Genomic DNA, 25,666 nt, shown 5'->3' with positions numbered 1-25,666 from the left:
CATTCCAACAGTGATGTCCTGGTGATTCTTTAGAATGACCTACACTTAAATAAAGCAGCATCTCTGTTACAGAAGATACACAATAATGAACAAATGCCATATAAAATAAAATCAGCCTAGAAATATAGAGACTTATGAGCCTTTCTAGAGTGATGAAAACCTCTTTAGAGCTTTCTGGCCTGTCAAGTGTCAGTCATGGCAGCAGGTATTCTCCTGATTCACAGCAGGATGCAGGAGAACCTTCCATGCATTTTGCAAATACCTGGCCCACTTTGAGTCATTCATTATGCATTGAAGTTTCCATCTGTTGTCACTAGCATCAAAAAACCCAATACATGTCCCAGAAAATAGATGTGCTTAGTTTACTTAAGCAGGATTACCTCACTCTCAATTCAGGAGTTACTTTTATGTGTCTGTTAGTTTTGGGTTATCTTTTCAGGAATAGATGCATTATGGTTATTGGACATCAATGTGAAAAATATCAGTCCACTGCCAGAAAACCATGAGAGTACCTGACATCACTAAATATTCCTGAATTTGACTTGATGGTTCATGAGGCATGAGATACGCTTCTGGACGTGTCTCTTACACTGACTAGACCCCAGAAACCCAAAGGTTTTGAGCTGAGAGCTGGTTTTGCAGCATCCCCAGTGTGTGAACAGGATTGAGGTAACAAAATACTGCTTTGATTGCCTTCTCTTCAAAAACCTTGATGGAAAAGGTGGTGTTGGCCATTTCACTTAATAGGAGTCCAACTGTTAAGCACTTACGTGGAATTTGTTTGATTTCTTCTGCTTTGGTGGTAAGGCGGTGGGGAATCATGTGCTCCAGTTCTTGCTCGTGACCCTGTTCCTGTGGTGTTTAGTGGCTGTTGGATAAAATACAGAACCATGCAAGTTTTCATGGTCTGGAGCCCAGTACTGTGTCAGGAGTGCTTGTCTTCTCAGATGATCTGACAATTACTGCGTCCAATTTCTAGGCTCTAATCCTAGAACAGGGTTAACAGGTATTAACAATAGGTCAAAATTGCTGTCCAAGAAAGACCATCTTTCTAATTCTGTAAATAAAAGTCAAAGATGTGAACAGCCTCAGGTCCATAAGTTTGTAAATATCTCCAGAGATATATCTATCCAGAGTCCTTTTTTTAAATGCAAGCAATGTCAACATGTTACCTCCATCTACTTTGTCATGTAATTGTGATTTGTTTTCTGAATACTTAAAAGGGGAACTGTATCTTCCTGGAGATAGAGCAGCAAGCACTTTGATTTTTAAAAACCAGACTTCTTGATTTTCTGTGTGATCATTTCACATCTACGGGTGTTCATGTCCAGAGTTTTGGCCTTGTGCGCAGTAAAATGAGACTAGTTTCAAACTGTGGCATCAAGTGAAAAGTGAAACTTCTACTATAAAAAAAGCTAGAGTGGGTTCAAGGCATTTAAAAAAAAAAAAGGAAAGTATTTTGGTTGGGTTTTTTTTATTGTAATGTATTTAATTTTTTTTTCTGTTGTTGTTTGGTTTTTCAAATAATAAAGTATTAATGGAAGAGCCAACATACTTCCAAACCTGAAATTTAGTCAATACTACTAGTTTTAGTGCACAGGTCCATCACTGCAGATTACAAGTGTGTGATGAGGAGGGAAAATATGGTGCTTTTCATGGGTAAAATCTATGTGATTATTAAAAGAACATAGGATTAATATCAGAAATCAGCAATGTATACATTTACATAAACATGTGAATTTAAGAGCACATCTGGTGCAGCTGTTTGTATTTAAGAGCTTCACAATTTAATGCTTTATTACTTTGACTTGATTAGGTTTTTCTTTCTGCCTTTCTTACAGCTGTGATATTATCCTGATAACAGTTGCTGGGATGAAACTCCTTCGTTCCTCCTTCTGCAATCCTATTAATCAATTTGTTACTTTGAGCTTTACTGTCATCTTCTTCCGCTTTGACTACAGAGACATTTCTGAAAATTTCTTGCTGGATTTCTTCATGATGTCCATCGTCTTTCATAAGGCAAGTTTTACAGCTCCCATCATTTCTTTGGAAAATATCTTTCATAGCTTTATGTTCTTGGTGTTGCTGTGCTGATCAATATATAGTAGGACTTCTAAAAAGTAATGAACGCATATACAGACACAGAGGGGGAAAAATCTGTCAGCTGAAAACCTTCATGTTCCAGTTAAATGTCCTCTCTGGTTTTGTGCAATGTTTTGCAATTATTTTGTTCATATGTTGCTATAGAAAGTTCAGAATTGCTGGTTTTGAGAGGAGAATCCTCAATGACTTGGAAAGAGCCTCTTGGGTCATTAGTGCAGGGCTGCCCTCCAGATCAATCGCCTGGTGTTTTTATCCAAGTTTCCTTTGAATACCTCTCTAGTGTTTGACTCAACAACTTCCTTTGGGAAATTGTTCCATTATCTAATCATCCTCATGATAATAAATGTTTTCCTAATGTCAGCCTTAACATTTTTCTTTTCCTATTTTCAGTCTTTTATCCTTGTGATGCTGCCCTTAACCTTAACCTTCCTCTCTTTGACGTTGTTAACTCTTGGAGTGTGCTCTAGTTGACTTCACTTTAAAAGCCCCCAACATTCAGTATCAGTCAGATCAGATCCTGTCTTGTCTTGCAGTTTCATTGAAGAGAGCAGGATTAACTGATACCATGATGTATTATAGACTTGCCTAAAGCTTTTACCAATTTTTTTGCATTTTGTTTTGGTTTTAAACTTGTTGTTCCCCAATTGCCATAAACATACACAGTTTGTCTAGATACAACCAGTGATTGTTGCCTTTTCTGATATATTTCTACTGATCGTCTCTGATAATACGTGAAATTTTTCAGGTCATTATGTCATCAAGTGGACTTGACCTTGTTCCATTTAAAGATTTTGAAATTAAAAGGTTGGATTATTTGTATTATAAAAGCACATGCACAGTTACACAACGATCATTAAAGCAAATCTGAAAAATAGCATTGCAGATGATGCGATTAAAGTTCTATTAATTTTTAATTACAAAGGACATAAGTTTTCTTTACCCTAATTAAGTTCTGAGCTCTAATTAGCTGAATATTGTGGAACTTTAGTAAAGAATGTTGTCACTTGAGGAAGGAGATTTGCATTTACTCCATACTGTAGGCCCTAAGCAAGTTGTATCCGCCCCTATTCCTAAAGAGCTTTGTGGGTTTTCACAGATTCTGTCTGTAGCTAAATCATTTTTATATCTGCAATTATTTTTTTTAAAAGAAAACCTGAAATAGTCTCTGTTAACATCACCTTTGGGTATGCAGAATTTATTAGACAGTTAGGGCCGATTTCTACTTACTCATTTAAGATTTCAGCTTACCACCCTCTTCATTAGGGAACACTAGAAATGCTGTGCCTTAATCATAATGATGGTAATTGTAAGCACGGCTGCCACGCAAAAAAACCTTGTGTGCTCTCAAAGCTCTGTGGTAGTATTTGTTTTCCTTTGCCAGGCACTGGGGAAGAAGTCTCATAAATTCAGCAGACATTCACAGCTGCATTAGTGACTCTTCAGGCAGAGTATGTTGAACAAAACTTTGCTAATAATTTTGGGTAGGATATTTCTGCATATCTCCTTGATCGTGCTTCCTTCATTTTTGCCATTGTGCTGTTGATTCAATGTAATTCAGTCAAACCAGAATCTCCAAATTGCCATATTCCTCAACAAGTTGAGGCATGGAAGTCCAGATTGCTATTCACAGATTCTATCTCTGTTTGCAAATAGCCAGGCCACCCACACTGGGGTAGCATAGAGGACAAGAGAGACTATTCAATTCTGTTCCTGAGGATTTTTTTACATGAATGTGTAGTTGGGTTTTTTTGGTCTTTCTAACATCATAAGACTTAACTAACAGGACATGGTTAATTCACTTTTTAAAAAAATCATTAGCTGTTTACAGTTTGACAAGTTGTGAAATGTGAAAACACTGCTGAAAGATGCTTAGGCATATGCAGAGTGTGCTGTTTTCTCTTTCAAATTGCCTTGGGAAGGGAGCAAGATAAACATTTAGGAAAGACTTTCTTATTTATTTCTAAGAACGATTGCAGCTTTCCAATCAAGTGAAACAGGACTTCTCCTTCTCTCTTATGCCAAGACTTCCCATTTAGCCAGCCCAGTTTGTGTCCTTGGCTACAGTCTGGGATTCTTCAGTCCAAAACTTCTGTTGTCTATATTTTTTAAATCAGAGCTGAATTGCCTTTAAAAATATCTGGCTTCTTACTCAAAAACTGTGAGTGTAATACTCTGATGCATACTCTACATGAAGTGAAACTGGATAATCAAGATGGTCATCTTGGTTTTTATGACGCCATGTGAACTCTTCCAATGAGTCAGTTGTTCTCCCTGGATGTTTTGGGAGATGATGTCAATGTGAAGATTGATAGGAATGTTCATATCAATTGAAAATGGAAAACCATAAATAACTGAGAATATATTCTTCACAGGCGTAGCAAAGATGGAATATATAACAGGACTTAAGAGATTTCCTCCTAGACTTTTAAGAGTAGGAAAAGACCTGAGACATTATTCTGTTATACAGTTAAAATGCTGCAATATTAACCAGTTTGCACAAACTCTTTGGGAATAATGAAAAGAAGGGCCTTTCTTCTACCTTTCAGATATCTACTGACAAAGTACTTACCTCAAAAAACTAACATATGCAGCACATATATGAGAGGGAGACCATGTATATGGTTAAGTGCGTCTTGCAGCTCACCTAGTTCATCCATTCTTCAGTGTGGTGGAAAAAAAAAATAGTAAAGTAAATAAAGGCTTGTGCCCAGCACTGCCCTCCTTGGCTGATGTGTGAGCTGCTTTTAAAGGATGTCTGAACAACTGTCCAAGTCAAGACTGAACAGGTATTGATAAATGTGAAGTAGAAGCCAGCACAGATCATTCAAAGAGCAAGAATATCAGTTTAGAACAGGCTAAGCATTAACAGTCACAATCGGGGCAAGACTTGTCCCCAGCTCGTTTGCTTGTATGCTTTTAAAAGATGTAGCTTCCCATTTCATCCAGTGCCAAAGGCATCCTCAAAGTCTTGCTGGTGAATAGAGGTCACAGTGCCTCCATGAACTGCTTTCAGAAGCTCAGATGGAGCTGATGTTAAACTACAGGAGCAAAGGGAGCAAAAAATGTGGATGCTTCTGGCTGTAGTATGCTCATGGCTACTACGAAAAAATAAAAAGGGTGGGGTTTGTGGCAGTCTCTTCACTACTGGGAGCAACCAGCACCATGCTGGAGATTCTTGTATGCCAATCTGTGGTAAACTGGCTCTTTTACCAGCAGTTCTTTCATCTGTAGAGCACAAGTGAGAAATGGTACCTGTACTGCAGAATACGTATTTTTGACAAATCTATGTAGCCTCCTTTAAGCCCTAAAGAAAGACCCACCACTAGCTTACACACTCATCTACTACACACACCTGGGTGGGAATGGTAAAACCTAGAGATATTAACCCCCTAATGTATGGGACTACAGCTTCTTGCATCTTTCAGTGGCTTGCATGTTACTGGGAGGCAGTTTAATGGCCTCTTAATTCATGTGTGTGTATGAAATAATTAGCAATACTAAATATGAAATCATCCTGTATTTTCTTATAGTCAAGTCCTCTGAGAGCTTTGAATTTGTCTTCAAGCATAAGGCAAAATAGTCGAAGAACCAAAGCTTGTTAAATTTGCCTTCATTAACACTGAATTCATTTGCTTAAGTACTCTTATCCCTGCTGAGCTCACTTAAGAATACAATTTCCTTGTCTGATATTTTTTCTTTTTTTCCAGAATACATTTGCCATCTAATATGAAACCTACTTTTTTTCTTTTTTTAATATTTTTTTTTTAATCTTTCTTTATACTTCTTTCTACCCCAGTATCCAGTGTCACACATTTATGAAAGATGATCTTTTAAGTCAAAGTAACTCCAGTGAAGACAGTCAGTTTGTTATAACCTGCTAGGCTTTCAACTTCCCCGACACAATCCCTTGGACAGAAAAGAAACTGTGTGTCATCTTGCTTTCCTTCATGCTATGAGAAAGTGCTATCAAGTGCATTGACCTTCTTGGGACTTTGTTGAAGTCAAGTAATTAACCTATTGGATCTTTTTATTGCCTATGTGGCAATAAAATGCTTGGTTAGTTGGCATGACCCATTGATTGGTTTAGGTGCTACTTGTAAGTCAAAAGCTGTACTCTTTCCCCTTCCCCCTTCTGATTTTTTCATCCCTCTCTAAATCTGACGTTTCACTTCAAAGCTTCTGACACTAAGTCATTATTTCATCGTTTAATACATTTCCTGACATTTGTGCATACTGAAATCCAGTGTCTTAATCAGCTGCACCCTTTTGGCTCACAGCTGTTTCCACAGCTTTTGATATCTGGCATATAAACCGTAAAGACACTTTCTGCTGACTACAATCCCCAAGGCTATATCTGATATTTGACAGGGTAATCCCAGTGGTATTTTCCATAGACTCCATAATTTTCTTGAGCACTGTCCAGTTGTTTCCTTTTAATATTGGAGAAATGGTTTAACTAATTTTTCATTCAACCTTCTGTCGCTGACCTCTTTGTCAGACTTCATTCCTGACACTATGCCCAAATTGTATTTTTCGCTCTCTCTTTGTGTTTTTCATTTTGAATGGGACAAATGCATTGAGGTGCAGGAAGATGTCCACCCACTCACTGGTCAGTCTGGCTCACTATGTGCTGAGCTGTATTCTTGTACAGTCATGCTGGTAGAGGTGTGTTCTGTATCTGTTGATGCAGATACTGCCACTTCAGTGCACAACTTACTCTGCAATTTTTATGTCTGCTTTTAGTAAAGGTGATTTCTGGAAAGAGCATCTTGGCAGGGGCTGTGTCTATGAAGACTTCCCTGATGAGGCTGGATCAGTGCAGCTCCCAGGAGATTTGTTTCACTTGTCTGGCCTTCTGCAGATTAAGCTGATGAGCTCTTGTCTTGCCCTTTTTGCCCACCTTGGGAGATACGGGAGATGGTTTCTTACCATAATACAGGCTCTTACACTACCACAGGCTCCTTCCCTGGGCTCTTGCTGTCAGCTAAGGGTGTAGGAAGCAGCAGCATCTGCCATGAGCGGATCCAGGGCCATTAGGTTTTGTCATGATCTTATTGTTATAATCCTCATCAAACTTCTGCCCGATGTTTAACATTTATCTTCAAATGTAAGGCTTCTGAGGCTTAGTACTCAAGCTATTTAAACCATGCCTGTTTTGTACGCTGCTGATGCTGAGTGCTGAACGTGGTGATTCAGGAATATAACCCTTCGAGGTTTGATATCAGAGCTCTGGGCTGATTGTATTTTGACCCTCTCTTATATGTTTTATATGCATTAAACAATGACCTTGAAATTCCTCAGTATAAAGATTTCAAATGTCTGTAAGCAGATGCAAATAAAGACAGGCTGGGAAGTTTGTTGTAGATTCAGAGAAAGTACTGTTCAAATACACAAATAAAATGCTACAATAACTGAAGACATAAACACTAAAAGTCTTTAATATTTCCAGTAAATCTTGTTTTGTAGGATTTCATAGGTGAGGTTTGTTTTAAATGCCGTTAAATAAAAAGTAGAAAGTCAATGGTTTACAAAGCAAAGTCATAAGCTAGAATAAAATTATTCTACCTAAGCTTAATTTCATATTCATAAACACATGCATGTTCACAACTTTTCCTTCTTAATGTATCCTGATTTGTTTTGACATCTTAAAAAAATTTAAAATTACCCCTAGCTAGAATTAGAATTTGGTTCCAGGACTTGCAGCTACCTGTTGACCAGAACATGAAAAAACTGGGTACTCGCCCTAGAATTGGAGAGACTGACTTAAAATCTCTCAAGTTCTCAGGAGATGAACAGGAATAAAAAGAAATGCTTCTTCAAGGCAGGAAATAATTGCTTTCTGCATTGAATTTTTTTAATCTCTCAGTTTTGAGTGGCACATAGAGCACGTAGCCATATGTATATGACAGTGATTTTAGTACGCACACATTTTTAAAGCGCAGCAAAATTCAAGCTTAGCAAGAAAATGTTAATGTTTATGCATTGTTTAGTCCCACTATTGCCAAGGAGTCTGCCCACACAGAGTCCCAACAGATGCTAAACAGATAGAAAGGCTGCCAAAAGCTGAAAGCATGGCGTAGTCTTCATCACACATTCCGTGTCATTTAAATTCAGATGTAAACCTGTACCTGGTTTATTCAAATCTGCCAAACTGAGAAGTAATGTTTCAGGCTTCCCAGTTATTTAATTAACTTCTAGTTTGTAATGGTACTTATATTTGGTTAAGCAAAGATAACCAGATTTAAAAGAGATCCTAAAAAGGTGAGTCTTTGCCTTTGCTTTGGCTATAGATATATAAAGTACTAGTGTATGCACCAGGGGTCTGTATAGGCTGCAGAACTCTGAAGATATAAGGATAATTAAGATGAAAAAAATCTGTACATCCACATAAAGATGAAAGATGGATGCATGTTCTGCACTTTAACTTGACAGGAGTGAGAATGTGCTGGTTTAAATGCTAATAACTTAAACTCTTTATCAAAGATTTAAAAACTGTTTACCAGGTAAAACTGTCACAAGTGAAGATATCTAGGAATATTAGAACCTTATGTCACCTAAATAATACATCATTTTTCTTCTTAGGGAACTGTAGAAAACATTGAAGAACTAAAGTAGGCTTACTAAAAATATTCTTTTACAAATCATCCTAAACTGGCATGTAGAAGTCTTAATAAAAATTAGTCCTTTATACATGTTTAAGGAGATCATTATAAAGAGAGTGCTAAAACTCAGCACAGGTATTTTTAATTTTTTTTGTTATGCTTTCACTTTAGATGAGAAGGTTTCTCCTTTGTATCTAGCACTGTTGAAAAATGTACTTCAAACCCTTGGGAGCACGTTATTGCCCTCATTCAAACTAAACGCTACTGGTGATAAATTCCATATTTCACAGAATCACAGAAGGGCTTAGGTGTCCTCTCAGATCCCATGGGATTGGCTTTGTCTAGTTCATTTAAATGTACCCTTAATTAATCTTTCCCTGCTTAGAGTGTCTTCGCTTCTCCATGCCTTCACACAGGTCTCAGAGGCCTGCAATTCCTGAAAGCTTACCAGCAAAGACCAAAGCAAAGAAAATGAGTACCTCAGCCTTCTCCATGCCCTTTTCCACCAGGTTCCCTGCCCCATTCAGCCATGGCTCCTTGTTCTTCCACCCCAGTCTGTCATCTGCTACTCATATACCTGCAAAAGTCCTTCCTTTACCTTTTACTTTCTTCACTGAATTCAGCCCCAAATGGATTTTGGCCTTCCTGACCTTTTCTGATCCTATGTTTTTTCTTACAATTTGAAAAAGATGCTCAAGGTTTTTCTCTTTAGTTTACAATTATTGAAGACTGCAATGCCGTTAACTGTAGCTGATATAGTAGAATTACTCTTTCTGTGGATCAGCTTTCCCCTATTATGAAGGCAGTTTTTCTACCTTCAATTTCTTTTTATAAGAAAAAAGAAAATTAAAAAGCCCTTTGTGAATCCTTGGAGTGCCTGTGTCAGATGGAGAAGAAAGCTTATTGTAAGTTGGGTAAAAACAAGGGAAAATATTTTTTTCAGATAGTTCTAGCAAAACAGAAAAGAGAAAATGTAAAACCAAGTCTCTCCTTTCTAAATTCTTCCTGCACTATAATACAGAGTTATTATAGTTGCTAGGTGATGTCAACTTTAGATATGTAAAATGCTAATGACACGTTATCCTTAAGGGGTTTTGCAGAGCATGCCCTGGAAGCAGTATTTTAAGAGGTAATACAAGCACTTGACAACTCTTGATGAAAGCTTGAAAATCATATATTTCCAGGCCTGTAGGTGCAGTGACTTAAGGGTCTTAAAAATGAAGAGATGTTCACTAGAGCATTCTTTTTAGGTTCTTGTTCTGGTAAATGGAAATAAGCCCCATTGCTTGTCTAGTAGAATCATTAGCCATGAGGGAAGTGTTGAAAGAAACAAGTTCAAGCAGTGTTGAGTGTAGAAGTAGTAGGACTTGTTAGAAGAAGCAGGGAATTTGGGTGCTATTGTCTGTTTTGCAAGATTATGTAAATCTTAAGGAGTGATTAAGGTGATGTAGTATAACAAGAAGCCAAAAGAAGGGTCTTCCCCTGGATTTGGTTTCCAGCAAATGCAAACCTAGAATTTTATTTGAGGTTTGAAAACCTTTTGATGAACCCTGAGCTTTGAGCACATCTGGAGTGATTTACAGCTTTGTAATTTAATTCTGTAACAGGCATAACTTTGCTGGGTTGTGCTGCAGTTTTGTGTTTTTGAGGTTTCAGATGTGAGTCATTAGCTTGTTCAGCCCTTCTCTTAAATCTTTCATCAGATCCAATTTTTCTCCCAGCATCATTCAGACATTTCAGATGAATAAAAATTAAGCAAAGCAAAGCAGCTCCCCAACCTGCTAAACAGGATCCCAATAAATAAATATTAATTCTAATTTCATTTCAGTTTTACTTACCTAAGTTTTCTAATATTGCATTTTTTGAGTTGCAGCACCAAGCATATTTTACAGGAAGCAAAAGTAAATTTAGTGTGTTTTGCAATATGTATGACACAACAATAAAAATTAGTATTAATTCAATAGGGTTTTTGTAAATTGATTGTGAAAATAAGCTAAAATTCATGGTTAATGCTAGACATGTTCTCACATAATGATGGCTTCTCCCGTTGATTCAACCAACGAAAGTGTTGTGTTCTGGAGACAGTGACTTCCTTGTGCAGAGCCATACATGTTGCACATGGAGTTTCCTCTCTTTACTGTATCCGCTTTCTTCTGGAGTCTTTTCTGTGACCATCTGACTGGTGGTGTGATATATGCAGCAATATCAGAACTTTCTAATTAAAGCAAACATACTTTTGAAGAAGGGTAATCTGGGAGCTACCTCAGTATGGTGGTTTAAAGATGTACCTTGCAAGTTTGAATTTCATATGAAGAAGATACTTTTGTACCTTAATAAAGTAAGGCCTTAATGCTCGTGGAAGCCAATAATACACTATAATTTATCTCACGTGCATTCCAGGGCACAGTTCTAAAAGGCATCACTTTCAGATATTTGTGTTGAAAGTATCTCAATTCCCTAAAAAGTCACTGTATTTTACTTTTTTCTTTTCTATTTTTTTTTCAGCTGTGGGACCTACTGCAGAAGTTGCAGTTCATCATGACATACATTGCTCCCTGGCAGATTGCCTGGGGGTCATCGTTCCATGTTTTTGCTCAGCTCTTTGCAATACCTCATATCCTTTACAAATTTGGTTTTCTTTATTCTTAAATTCCACTTCATGTATGTAGTTTATTTACAGTGTTTGAGCCAAGGTGCTTGGAGCATCTGCTGAGAAATAGTTTTCTCTCTTTCTTGGCTGCATGGAATCTGACACTGGGAAATGAACTCTGACCCAAATTGATCTGTTTATGCCTGCTCTCTTCTCACTCAGCTACATTCTGCAGATCACTCAGTTCACAATCCTCAGCACTGACTTCTGATGCATTCAGAAAGAAATGTTGTGACTGACATATTAGCTCCAACTTGGGTGAACTTTTATGTATGCAGAAGCTAGTTTTCTAAAGTGCTGGCCATATGTCTACTGAGCTCTAAAATACTGGTTTCTCAGTTGTTTCTAGTTGGCATCTCAGATATGAATTAAATTTAGTCAGCCAATTTCTGTTGCAAATGTCCTGATATCTTTTTTTCATTTCAGAAGCAACTGGGATTTAACATTTTAATGTACGTTTTTCATTGTGGTGATGAGAAGCAGTCTCATTTTCAACATTTCCACATTGTTTTAGGAGTAACAATATATGTTCACCAACATGACAGCAGTCCTTCAGAAACAGTCTGTTTTACTGCCAGGGCTGTCAGTGCTGGTTTTATGGGTATGGAGAGTAAAACAGAGTTCAATGATCCTCAGATGTCTGTATGGTTAAAATATATATTGGTGTTTTTGAATAAAAATGTTTCAGTGTAAAGTCCAATTCAGCTAGAAAAAAATATTAAAAAATGAAATAGAAATCCCTTTAACTGAACAAATTTAACAGTTTTGATATCTAAAGCATATTCAGACTAATGTTTAATTTCTTCCTCCCCTCCCAGCCAAAGCTGTGGAAGAAGAATTTTTAAAAATGGCTTTAGTTCAGCTATAATGAAGAATTTATCTTGTACTGTTTATTAGCTACACACACTGAAGTCTTTGTCCCTTTCATCCCACACTTCCTCCCTTCCCCCTTCAGTCATTTCTTCCCTTTGCCTTTGCTGTGTTGTATTGAATCATAGGCGGCATTGTTTAACAATACTTCTATTTCTATATAGGAAGAATAAATGGGAGTGTAAACAGACTAACTCCCAGAGGGAAGGCTTTAGATTGTCTGTTTATGAATAGAAAGCATTATAAAAATGCTGTGATCTATCTGACCATTTTGACTGATTTGTAGCAGATGATTCGAGAATTTCAAAACAAATCTTTTACCTCTATTGTGTGAATTGCAGAGGTGTGTATAAGGCTATTTAGCAAACCATTTAAGAACTAAGATTATATTACAGTGAATTTCCCTTCAGTCACAACTGTTTTGTGCAGTGATAACTTTGCTCTTGATACAAGTACCAATTAGGCTTCTCAAAATGGAAAGCAGTTAACTAAGCAGGGCTTAGTTTGTTTGCACAGTTGTTGCTAAGCTGATCTAGACTAGCTTTCTATTACTTATATTTATAGTATGCTTTCTTAATGCAAATCTGTCTTTTAAGGCAACGTTGCAATTAAGATACTGGTTAAATGCCCAAGTTACTATTCCCACAGCAGTAACTTTGTCTTTGTGGATGCTAAGTTTATTGGCTATTACCATAAACCTGCAAACAGTAATGATAAATGCATGTTGCAGTTTGCAGAGGTACTAAGTCTGCCATTTCTTTGCAGAGTTAATTATTTGTGGCTCTTAATTGCTTAAATCACATCTGCAAATGGAGCATAAATTTTTACATTTCAAAGTGCCTCAGTGAACTTTTGCCATAGAAATCCCCCACAACCTCCTCCTAGAGAAGCTGACACATTATGGCCTAGACAGGTGGTCTTGTGCGGTGGGTGGGGAACTGGCTGACAGGCTGTACCCAGAGGGTCATAGTAACTAGTTCTTTCTCTGCCTGGCAGCCAGTCACAAGCGGGGTACCCCAGGGATCAGTTCTGGACCCAACACTCTTTAATGCTTTCATAAGTGATCTGGATGTTGGGATCAAGAGCACCCTGATGAATGGGGAGATTGACACTCCAGAAGGGAGAGCTGCCCTCCAGGAAGACCTGGACAGGCTGAATGAGTGTGCTAGCAAGAAACTTAGGAAGTTCAACAAGGACAAATGTAGGGTCTTGCACCTGGGAATACATAACTGTCATGACTGTAATTAAAAGTGTGGATTTTGATAAATGGAGGGTTTGAGTTGGCCTTCCTGCATACTTCTGTGTTAAAGGAAGGGGATAGAAGATTTTTCAAATGTCAGTGTTTCAGTTACTTGCTTTGAATGTAAATGTTTTTTCTTTAAATTATAAGAATCCTCAATTGCAGTGTTATATTTAATGGTGAAGAGGTTTTAATTCTTTTTCTCAAAAGTTGGGTTTGACTATCTTAAAAAGATAATCCGTTATTCACAAAGAAACAAGGTCTGCTTCTAGACGGTAAAACCTAAGAAAGATGCTACACAGGAAACCTGGATTGGGATATAGAGTAAGAAAGCATGCCTGTGAGTTTTTTATGGTATTTTTCTATCTTTTTAGTTAAACATAATTAAAGCATTGGTACTTTTAAAAAAAAAAAAAAAGTTCAGACTGGATATTAGAAGAAATGCCATGACTGAAGGGGTTATCAAACTCTGGAATAGGTTCCCCAGGGAGGTAGATGAATCACCCATCATTGGAGTTGTTTAAAAATAGGAACCTGTGTTAGCACCAGACTTGGTCGAGTTAGATAATGGTCTTTTCCAGCAACAATTCTATGATTCTAAGTCAAATGGGAGATGTCTTCCAATGTACATCAGTAGGACATCGTACCTTTTAGGAAAAAAACCCTCTCCTGTTGCTACTGATTTTGTCATAGATGCAAACATGTTGTTCATAGTGGAGTCCTAAATGTCTTAACTCATGATGGCAATTTTCAAATCAATCATGACATTAGAACTCTCTTTAGAAACCTTGGTTTTCTGTCCTTACCTGACCTCCTTGTTCTCTTTTTGTCTCATCAGCTCCCATGTCTTCGTTTCTTTCCTGACACTTGTAAGTGATTGTTCGTCTTTCACAGGCAATGCTGGTTATGACTACAGAGTAAAGTGACAGTTTCAGTTTTTCGATGCAGTTCCTTGCTGCTGTGTGCTCTTTGTTACTTTTTGAACTTCAGTCTCCGAGCATGGCTCATTTTCCAATTTCTCTAATGCACAAAGACACTGTTCCAGACCACTCTCTTTTAATAACCGAGGGATTTGAGAGAGATCTTTAGACAAATATTTGTTTGTAGATTTTTAGAAACTGCTTTAAAAGCATGGCTAGCTACCCTTTGTATGGACCTGTTGTACCAGAAGTTTTCTACATGTCATAAAGTGTTTTTTCGACAGCCTCTAGAAGGTGCAACAAATAGAGGATATGTGGGGCACACATATGGGACACTACTATAGGAGGGTGGGCTGTAAAACTTTTTTGGGTGATTTGACTTTCATTTTAGTTTGAGATGCACTTGATTGCTGTATTTTGATAGTGGCTCCTTAGTTCATGCCTCTTTTACTTAGCATCTTCCTCCCAAGAGAGATCCATGGATCTCTTATGCTGACTTGGAAACCTTTATCCTGGTGTTTGATGGATGTGGTATGAATTAATGAAGAGTTAAAGCCTAGTATTTCATTTGCTTGGGTTTTTTTTAATTGTCTTCCTTTTAACTTGCATCTTTTTTCAGTATGCTTGTCCATCCCCTAACCTGCTTTCCATCAGGCTGAAATACGACTTTACATATGGATTCAGATATTCATTACAGTGTTCATGTGATATTTACTATTCCCCTGTCCTCACCTTCTCATTTCATATATATTTCAAAAAGTATGAAATGCTGAACATTTTTTTACCTTTTACCATTCTGCATGGAATATGAAATTGTCAGTAAGAATTAACATGAAAGCATGATTTTAAGCCAGACATCTGGATTATAGAGGCATAGTTGTTTCTCCACGTATCAGGGCATTCCAAAATAAGCAAAAACTTCCAGAATGGAATACTCAGACACATTGGGAGCAAGATGCCAGTGCACAGGATGAAGAATTTCCAGGAAAAGCATATTGTGGTAGGGATTGTGCTTTAAACTCTATGTTAGACTCTGGAAGGACACTTTGTGTTACAGAAGGTACTCTAGGTAGACAGAAAAGAGCAGTTATGGATGCCTATGCTCAGCATCTGTACTTGAGCAGAAATGAGACATGGTCACCCTGCTAATAATGCACTCTGTTCAGATATGTCACCTCTGTTACGACTATGTAGCATTGAGGAGTGACTGATAATATGCTGGTAATTATCAGTTTGACACTTCCTTTCCCCAACCCTCTTTCCCACAACTCTTCTTTTCCTCACCCGTCTTTTCCCCTTCTACCCTACACCCCCTACCCCTTTCCTCTCCTCTTTGGTAAAATAAATAGCAACAAAAAAGTAAAAATGAATAGTTCAAAGAGATGCTTCAACAGTGGTTTAAAAGTAAAATGAAATCATTTGTTACCTTAACTTTCAGTTTTCAGACTCTGCTATGCTTTTTTTTCAAACTCTGGCCTCTTCAGTCTTTTCTACACCACTGAGTCCATTTCTTGGTAGTGTCATCTTTATCGCATCATATGCAAGACCAATCAAGTTCTGGGAGAAAAACTACAAGTAAGACCATTCAAATTTTTTCTGCTCTTGCTATTTGTAGAGGTTTGCTCTCAATAATATAATTTCTGAAGATATTTTTCTTTCCAAAGGTAATACTTAAGTTGTTAGCAGGGCATGAGAGTCTTGATTCTGGTGTTTTAATATTTAATGGTTATTTGGTTGTTTCTGAAAATGTATTTAAACAGTTATTGGTACATTACAGATGAAATGCCATGTTCAGTTGGTTGTACAGACATATAGTAAGAAAGCTGTGGAAAAAATTAGTAACATTCCCAGTTGTCAGCCTTTTTTGTTTTAGTAGCTAGTGTCAGCAAATAAATCTGTGAAACCTTTGGCATTAGAAGTCAGACTGCATGAATATATATTTCATACTGGCCTGATTAAATGTTGCCATATAAACATTGTGTGCATTGTCATTACTGTACACCTGATCCTGGAATTTGACTTAAGTGTTGGTTGGATTGGTCAGAATTTAGGTGCTGTTCATTCAGTTTGTCAAGGACATAAACACAGAATATTGAGAAGGCTGAATAAAGAGTTTCAGCTCGTTCTACCCAGTAGCATATGAAAGCTCTTGGTAACTGGGATCTAATGTGGCCCCAACAAGAGTGCTGGAGACAGGGAAACTCTCTGCTTTCCAGAAGGAGGTAGTTTTTGCAAGAGGTGAATGAGAGGTCTGTAAAGTTAGGGGCTGGATTCAGTGAGTAAGGGTGGGGCATGTCTTGTTTTCATCAATATTGACCATCTGTGACTCCAGTTAAGTGAAGAAGTTGGTACTAATAATCTTTGAAAGCAAAGCTAATTATTTTACCTGTAAAATGTAAAACCCCATATGCAGAAAACCTAATAACCCTTTTAATACTTTAAACCACCACTGCTTATCCTTTCCTACAATTTTGTCTTCAGCATAAAAGCTTAAATCAGACTCTGGAAAAAAATATGCTTTCTTCTTTGTTAAAAATTCTAGTGTATCTTTTATGATCTTCTCACTTAAAACATAAAAACCACAGCCTTGCCCCTCAAAACCTTTTTGGAAGTACAAAAAAGCCTTGTAGAAGATTCAAATAGTCATCAAAGTGAAACCAGCATTTGCCTCAACCTGTGGCATGCCATGATATGCACATGTAATGGCTACTTCTAAACTCGTATACACTTTGTCTTTAGTATTTCTGATTCTCTTTTGTCTCAGTTCCATTTCAGTATTTCATTGCTCACATGAAGAGCTGACTAGAGTGAGCGAGCACTGGATTGAAAAACTCCTGTTTCTTTAAAGGAACCCAGTGAAAAGACAGAAAAGGGAAGGGAGTAGTTTTGTATTAAGAATTTCTACAAAATCCTTAAAATATTTGTGTGAACTGAAATCGACCTTGCCTTACTGCTTTAAGTATTAATGCTTCCAGCATCTAAAAGTCCAAAGGGATGGTGTAATTGCTTGCTTTCATAGTTGTGGAGTTAAATAATATTGGGAACTTGAGCTGGAGTGGGGAGTTGTTCTGGCTCCTTCACTGACTCATCTTTGCACTGCAGTGCCCTATGGCCAGACGTCCACTGAGTTTTCAGGAGCTGTGAGACAGAACAGAACAAAGAGAAGGGGAGTTTGGTTTATAGATTGACAATTTTGCCTACTTCAGCTCAGGGCGGAAGTCACAGGTTCACTACAGTGCAATCTGAGATACACAGAGATATGTAGCAGAAGCTCTGGTAGATTATTTTGCTACTTCCATACTCATTGATGGGAACTTTTGCCCAGGGGAAGTCCACCTTCAGTGTGCTTTGTATAGCTGCTTTTGTTTTGCCTGCTTTGCATACTCACCTTCAAACACTTCCTTGGTATATTGATGACTATTTTGAATTATTACATTTCTATTAGCTACACAGATGCTCATTTAGGTTTATATGAAGTTAGAGGTAGTCAATCTTGTAATGTTTTTAATAATTTATCCCTTAACTGGGCTAGCTGAAAACAATTTTGGCAAGCAGTCTAGATATGAAAGTACTATGGTTTTGTTCGGTTTCCAAGTTACAAATTAGGTCATAGTGTCATTTCTGTTTATCAGTACATGCTCACTTTACTACTGTTAAGCAAACTTGGTTTCCTCTTTGTTTCACTTAAGGAAGACTTACTTTTGCATCTCATTTAGGCCAACAATGTGGAATTCAATGAGGAAAAACCATCCAGTTCATTTTCTGTAAAGTGACTCCAGTGTTGAACCTTTGGACATTAGCAAGCAGAGAGTACCATTTCCAGTGTTTAAATCTTTTAGTCCCACATTTTCTGCTGACTAAAGAGGAGTTTGATTCCTCAGCTTTCTGCCTGTGCATCTGCCACTCTAGATGATGTGAGCTAGAGCTGAAAGGCTTAGAGAATTTAGATGATAGCTTGTTTGTTTTTTCAAGGAGAAGAGGAACTCAGGCGGGTTAAAAAAAAAATAGATAATTTTGACAGTAAGCAAACTGTGACATTCCTAGCAAGCTCTTCAAAATTCAGGAATCATACTGTGCCTGTTTGTGCCCTTGTGGTGTGTGCAGAGAGCATGGGTGTTCTCCTCTGCAATCAGCAGAGGCTGTTTGTTTATAGTGTGCACTTTGGTACTCGCTGCATGCAGTGTCTAGTACACCGATACATTACTGAGGTCAGTGATATTTCAAAGGGGAAAGGGAAGGGTGACTTTAAGAAGAAGAAAAAATAAGACAATAAGTGAGTAAGAAAGAACAGCTTCTTAGGCACCACCTTCTTTTTTTTTTTTTTTTTTGGACTTTTTGCTGCCATTGTTGAAAAGAGAGGAGTGGGAAATCAGAAAGCTGTCCTGCTGTTCATGAATTGGTTGCCTCATGGGAGTCCAACTAAGAGCAATTTTCTCTGTTTAACAAGAGAGAAAAAAAAGGTTTGATTCAGCACTGGCTTTGCCCTGCCATTAGCCCAAGTCCTGCTTCCCAGTTCCAAGAGTTCTGTTTTAGTCTTTATTTTCACAGCTGTTGGAATGATTAGGCTGTTGATGTCAGAGAGAGAAAAGGAAATAGCAGTAAATCTTGTTTAATGTATAGGCACTTTAAAGTATAAAGTGTTTGTTCAAACCCTGTTATTCTGTTCCTTTGCTTTCCTTTTTCTTTCCTAAATACTTTGTCATGCTGCAGCCTGGCTTTGTGCTTCCCTTCCTCTTATCTTGCTCTGCATCTCAGATATAGCAATGGACAGAACAGAATAGGAAGTTTACCTTCATTCCCCAGCGGGTCTAACCACTGGATCACGTCAAGCAGCCTGTTCTTTGCTGCAGCTGTGACTTGTCCCTGCGAATAGCAAACTGCCACCAGGAATCTGGGGATTTTGCTGTCTACAAGCCTCTTTTCTCTCCTGCTTCTTCCTATTTCTCTTTTTTCTTAGCCATCTGGTTCAGTGCTTGTTTTGGGGTAAGGCACAGCTTGCATTTGCTTTGAAGGGTCTTGGTGAATTACAGTGTGGTATAACTGAATTAGTTAGGTGTCTCTGAAGAGGCTGTGATTACACTGCCAGTTATCTCAGAATGGCATTACAGGACACCTCTCTGTATTTGAATATGTGAGGAAGCCTTTCTTTTCTCCATCTTCTTAAAAAGTGTGTCACTGTGTAATTGTTCCCAGCATTGTGGTCCAGAAAAGAACCACCTGTCAGGTTAATAGATCTGGGAAGTAGGGTGAGGAAAACCTATCTTACCTCAGCTCTAATTCAGCTGGCATTTTCTTTTTTCTTGCCAGCTCACTTAACATCCCCATTGCAGGCAGCCCACAAGTGGAAGGGAAAGAGTTTTCCCACTGTAGATGTAGTATGGGTTGACCTCACATTATGCACCTGCGTGCCAACAGGAGTTGTGAAAAGCACCCGTCTGCTCTCTCCCTTTTTCCCACGAAATAACAGGCCCTCCACTTCAAGATCTTTGTATGTAACACACACATCCTAGTGCACCTAGTTTTCCTGTGAGCTTGCTCATCTGTTACCGTTGTTAAAAACCCCTGCTCTGAACACAAAATGCCATTCACCTAGAGCTGTCCATAGGCCTTCTTTGGATGCTGCATGTTCAAACCTTTCAGGTTCTCCTTTTTAGGGCTTAATTTCTCTTTTTCCTTTCCCAGCTCCCTCCTCTTCCCCCCCCCCCCCCCCCCCCCCCCCCCCAGTCTTTTCTTGCTCTATTTGATTTTCATGTGTTCTTAAGATCTCCATAATGGTTCTGTTTACAGAGGAACTACAGCAGTGATTATTGGTGATCACTGGTGCCTAAGACATACAAGTCAAAACAAATAGTACCAATGAATGAACAGTTTTTTGTCTGAATTTTTGGTGTGTTGTCTTCAAATCAAAAGGACTGCCTGTTCCTGTTCACAGAGATTGTGGAATTTAGTGAGAGCCTTTCTGGAGACTTCAAAGGGATTTAGATCCTTGAGCATCCAGCCTGGACTGGTACTGAGGGATACTTAGGGCCTGGTTTGGGTGCCCTGGGGTACAGAATTGCTGCTGACTGTAGTGGCACTCCCTGGCTGGCAGTGATGCAAAAGCTGAAATGTATAGCAAGTTGCTGAAATTTTTCCTTCGAAAATTTTCTCTCACAATGCACATATTTCCTAATACAGATGATTAGGGGGGGAAACAACAAGTGTAACATGGGTTTTGGGAAGTTCTGCTCTGTTCTTGAGGTGCATGTGTGACCATCATTCTGGCATCGATGGAGACAAGAGAAAGCACTAAAGCCTTAGAAGAGCAAGGAATGTCTTTTTCTACTCTTCATCCTTAGTTCTTCATGAGTCCTCTAAGTTCAATGTTATGAGTTAGACTTACTCATCTGACTCTCTTCTCAAGACCCTGCCCTGTCTTCTCCCTGCTGCAAGACCCATCTGCTATGCGTCTTTATATTGCACAACACCAGTACAGCTCGTGGGCTTGTACCTGTAACACTTGCCTGGTTTGGGAGCTGTTAATCCCTTTCAGCAGTTATGTAGGGCTTTGGGGAATGACAAAGCCACAGCATTCGGGTGTGGGAAGTGTTCTTTCAGGTAAAGCTGCAGGCTGAAGAAAGCTCAAAAAATTACATTACCCTCAGTGTCTTGAACTGTGATCATCTGCCAGAGTTTGCGAACCTGTATCATGTACGCATATAAGTGACCCTGTGCATGCCCCTGTGGCCACTCACTGTGGCACAGAGGTATGAACATCTCTCTAACTCAGCTCTCACCTTGTCACTTGCCTGCATGTGTGGAGTCACACTGAACTGGTATAATGTAAGAATTGCCTGGAAAAGGATGAGCAAGGAAAAGCAGGCACTTTCAATCAAATGGATCTGGTATTGAAATGTTTCCTGAGTTGCCAAGGGTTTCACACTTGAGGGAAGCTATACAAAATTGAAAGTTATATTTTAACTGTTTGGCAGTATGTCTTTAACTGGTAACATCTCTTCTCAAGTTTTGCCCCTGGCAGTCAAGAAAACAAATTGAGGCTAATTGAATAGGAGCCATATGTGTGATAATTAATTGGGAGTGCATTCTGATTCAGTACTCAGTAGTTCCCTGCTGAGTTAAAGATGCATTCACAACTCTGTATTCACTAAATCATTCTAAGAGGACAGAATAAAGACAGAAGGGAGGCATCAGAGAGGGAATGCATGCTGAGACCAGGCAGGAACACAAGCAGAGATCAAAACCACAAGTGGGATAAATGAGAGGGAAAGGGGTAGACGAAAAAAGGAAAAGGCATGCAGTGAAACATCTGACAGGCTAAGGCAACAGATACTGGTAAGTAGGAATTCAGAGCTATAGAAGAGAAGGAATCGTGAACATGAGAGAAGGAAACTTTTAAAGATAATTGGAAAGGAAGGCAGCAACAGGATATGAGAAAGATGAGAATGGACTCAAATAAGAAGAAATAAGAAGCATGTAATATTTTAAGGACTTGTGTGGATATGCAATGGCACTAAAATTTTATAAGCTGTTTGTCTGATGCTTGCCATCCAAATCATGTAAATCCAAATCAAGTAAACTCAAACCTTCCATTGAGGAGGATGCTTACTCAAGCAATTTTTGTCAAGATGTGAATACAGGGGAAAAGCTGAGCATCTCCTCTGTGATCTCAGCAAGTATAATCATTTTAACTGAGTTGATAGCAATAATTATTCCCTGCTGCTTCAGCTTGGTCAAGTTCTAGTTGTCTCCTGTTGTATAGGGGTATGTACTGGACCCAGATTGCTTCAAGACTTATAAGAGCAAAATACAAAAGCTCTTTTTCTCCTTTCTGAGATAATGCAAAATGCAGAATTATGTCACTGTTGCCACTAAGAATTGTCTCTGAAGCTTTGTCCTAGTTGAGTCTGGGTAACTACTGGATGAATGCAGGAGTTTGGAGGTTTTGTCGGGTTTTTTGAGTTATTTTTTTGTTTGCTTGTTTGTTTTTAAATTTTAAAATCCTTTGACTAACAGTGTTTGCTCTCAAAATACCAGACATTTTTGAAGTCTGAAGAGTACTGTAGAAACCATAACAACTGCTGTAAATGATTAACACTCTCAACAATCCTTGCAATGAAACAACTAGAGATACTAAAAGTCATCCCTGTTTGAGATTGGATTTTGTACAATTGCACAGTAGCAGGAAGATTTTTTCCTTCTTTTCTGTAGCATTATTTAATGCTGCACTTGCAGGCTTATAGAATAGAATAACCCAGGTTGGAAGAAGCCTTCAAGATCATCATGTCCAACCCATCATCCAACACCACCTAATCAACTAAACCAAGCACCCTATCAAGTCTCCTCCTAAACACCTCCAATGATGGTGAGTCCACCACCTCCCTGGGCATCCCATTCCAATGGGAAATCATTCTCTCTGTGTAGAATTTCTTCCTAACATCCAGTCTGAACCTCCCCTGGTGCAGGTTGAGACTGTGTCCTCTTGTGCTGGTGCTGGTTGCCTGGGAGAAGAGAGCAACCTCCGCCTGTCTACAACCTCCCTTCAGGTAGTTGTAGACAGCAATAAGGTCTCCCCTGAGCCTCCTCTTCTCCAGGCTAATCAACCCCAGCTCCCTCAGTCTCTCCTCATAGGGCTTGTGTTCCAAACCCCTCACCAACTTTGTTGCCCTTCTCTGGACTCGTTCCAGCAAGTCAACTTCCTTCCTAAACTGAGGGGCCCAGAACTGGACACAGTACTCAAGGTGCGGCCTAACCAGTGCAGTGTACAGGGGCAGAATGACCTCCCTGCTCCTGATGGCCACACAGTTCCTGAGACAGGCCAGGATATCATTGGCCCTCTTGGCTGATTATCTTCCATTTTGCCTCCCTTTGTCTTGTAATGAGAAATATGTACACGTAAAACCCTATAGTGAATTAAACTAGTATTTGTGATATAGGCTTTCTTTCTAAGACTTTGTTCACCAGTCTTTGTCTTGTATTTCCTTATACTTTCTTGCCATCACTGCCTGCTAATTCTGTTTTTGAGGCAGTCACCTTGAGTTTTAAAAGTGATGATTAAAGTACTATAAATACGTATTTTAACATAACATACTGAAAAAGCATAAGAGGACTTTGTTCTCAGCAATGAAGACTATTAAGAATGAATTCTGCAGATGCCTTGCTGTCCTTTCCTTCTTTTATGATTTTAAACAATGTCCATCTGTCTGTGTGGACTAAAAGAGGTAAGCATTTTGGCCTTGTTTGCTGCAGCAGCCCCCAGCATTTGAGGATTTTTTTTTTTCCTACAGTTTGATCTCACTCTCTTTTTTCTGGTAAAAACTTTACCAGGGCATTTCTCAGCACCTCCTTTGTAGTCTCTAGATCTTTACTATTTCTCAGGCTTTTGCCACTACACTCACATGCCAGGCAGTGAAGTAATCCTGAAGAGCACAGCACCTTTCCTCTAATGTTTGCATTGGCTCCCAGTGGGAAAACCAGAAAAACAGCATTCACCTGCACTATTTCAAATGTGTGGGTTTGTAATTAACACATTTGCTTTTAAGTTTCAAAGTACCTCTATGGATTGCAGACAGTGAAGTACAGCTGAAATGCAGGGTCCTCTGCTAAGCCCCATCCTTACAGGAATGTCAGGGTCCCAGCTCTTTTTAACTAACACAAAAGCAAGCACAAACATCACCATACAGTTGGCATAAGCCTTCCATTTATAAAGTATAAAATGTCTGAAGATCATAAATAAATTCCTTCTTAAAAGAGAAAGCATACTCAGACATAGGAAAAGAAAGTAAGTAGCAAGTTAGAAACATAAGACAAAAGCAGGGATGTTGATGACATTTTGGTAAAGTATTATTGAATATTTTAAAGTATGCAGATGCTTAGATGAGCTGGCTTACAAATAAGAGCTAACTAAACCTTTGACTGTCAAAGTACTTAGGTAGGCTGTTTAATCCATGTTTGGGCACTCAGCTTTTGATCTCACATTCACACCTCTCATTTGCATCCTTCATGGTGCAAGAGCACAGAAACCTCATCTTCAGGAAGGTTTCAGAATATACTAAATAAACATACTCAGTAGTATGTCAGCAAATGACTGCAGTTCTGATTTTTACAGCTACTTTTAAAAAATAACAACAAAATACCCCACTAAAAACACACAAAATACCCAAAAGTCAAACTCAAGAAACTCTTGAAATTACTTATAAAATAATTCTTTTAATACAGAAAACCTAAGAACAGAAAACATTTCTGATAATAAGATCTTCCTGTGTTTTAAAAGGGTCCTTCCACAGCACTGTCTTTAACAACAGGAACTTTTTAGTCCTTGGCCCTCCCCCAGTTTCATACCATGCAGTCAAAGCCATTTTTTATTATTGTTAGATGAAACACTGAAGTTGTCAGGGAATAAGGGGAGAAAGAAAGCATAAAAAATAAAAATCAGAGCAAGTGATGAAGGATAAATTGCTTTCATTTTTAAGAGATCTTTATTAATATGAGTAAAACCATGCAGCTTCCCAGAAAACCTGGTCATGCATACACACAAAGGGGTTGTCAGCCGTTGCTGTTATAATGGTGCTGAAATCATTCTGTGTTTGAGACGAAATTGATTTAACATTACTTGGGCATCCTCATACTTCAAATTAGTACCACTGGTTTTGCTTCTGGTGTCCTTCAAATATTCATGGATGCCTGCTTATTCTACCATCATTCTCCCTCCTGCCGTAGCCTGCTACTACTACTGTGTTTTTAATGCTAAGCTTTCCATTTACAGTGCCAGCAGCGTAAAACATTCACACAGAAATACTGAAAATACTTCTTTTTTCTTTTTTCCCAGACTCTCAGGAGTTATTGTGAGACTGCAGCATAGTAAAGTTTCTTTCTGTTAGATTTGCCTGTTGGATGTCATGGAAATACAGATTAAAATTCATTGGATGCAGACAAAAAACCACCCTCTTTGGATCTACCCTAGAAAGGCATCTATTGCATTCCCCAGGGGAACTGCTTTTCTTTGTTGTGTTGTCTTTCAAAGTAGAGATCCTCTCTTCACAGCAAGATTCCTGGAAATCTTGAATTTGTCTTTTGGAGCAAAACCCAGCAAGAGTAAGGCAGATGCAACAGCTGCAATTTTATTTTTATCTTCTGGAGTTAATCACAGCAGTTATTTTTTTTTTCTCCTTAATTCACCCTGTTCTCACTATCCACTGTATGCTCCCCAGGCTGCCTGACTCCACCTCAATGGTTTTTTCTACCTTTCTAAGGAGACTGGGAGAAGAAACCACTTCCAGGCTGA

The 25,666-nt window shown here is 38.5% G+C and overlaps 1 protein-coding gene across 1 annotated transcript in view; it reads left to right on the top strand.

The window, feature by feature from the left end:
• Positions 1–25,666, top strand: part of PCNX2 (pecanex 2) — a 156,805-nt gene that overhangs the window by 87,817 nt on the left and 43,322 nt on the right. Inside the window, exons 21-23 of the mRNA XM_054162261.1 lie at positions 1,842–2,019; positions 11,211–11,320; positions 15,832–15,960. Coding sequence (XP_054018236.1) covers positions 1,842–2,019; positions 11,211–11,320; positions 15,832–15,960 — 417 coding nt within the window. The remainder of the gene's footprint in view (positions 1–1,841; positions 2,020–11,210; positions 11,321–15,831; positions 15,961–25,666) is intronic.

This window comes from Dryobates pubescens, chromosome 6 (assembly GCF_014839835.1).
Source record: "Dryobates pubescens isolate bDryPub1 chromosome 6, bDryPub1.pri, whole genome shotgun sequence".
NCBI classification, from domain to species: Eukaryota; Metazoa; Chordata; class Aves; order Piciformes; family Picidae; genus Dryobates; species Dryobates pubescens.
The sequence above is the reverse complement of the archived record's forward strand: the minus strand, read 5'-3'. Positions and strand labels throughout refer to the sequence as shown.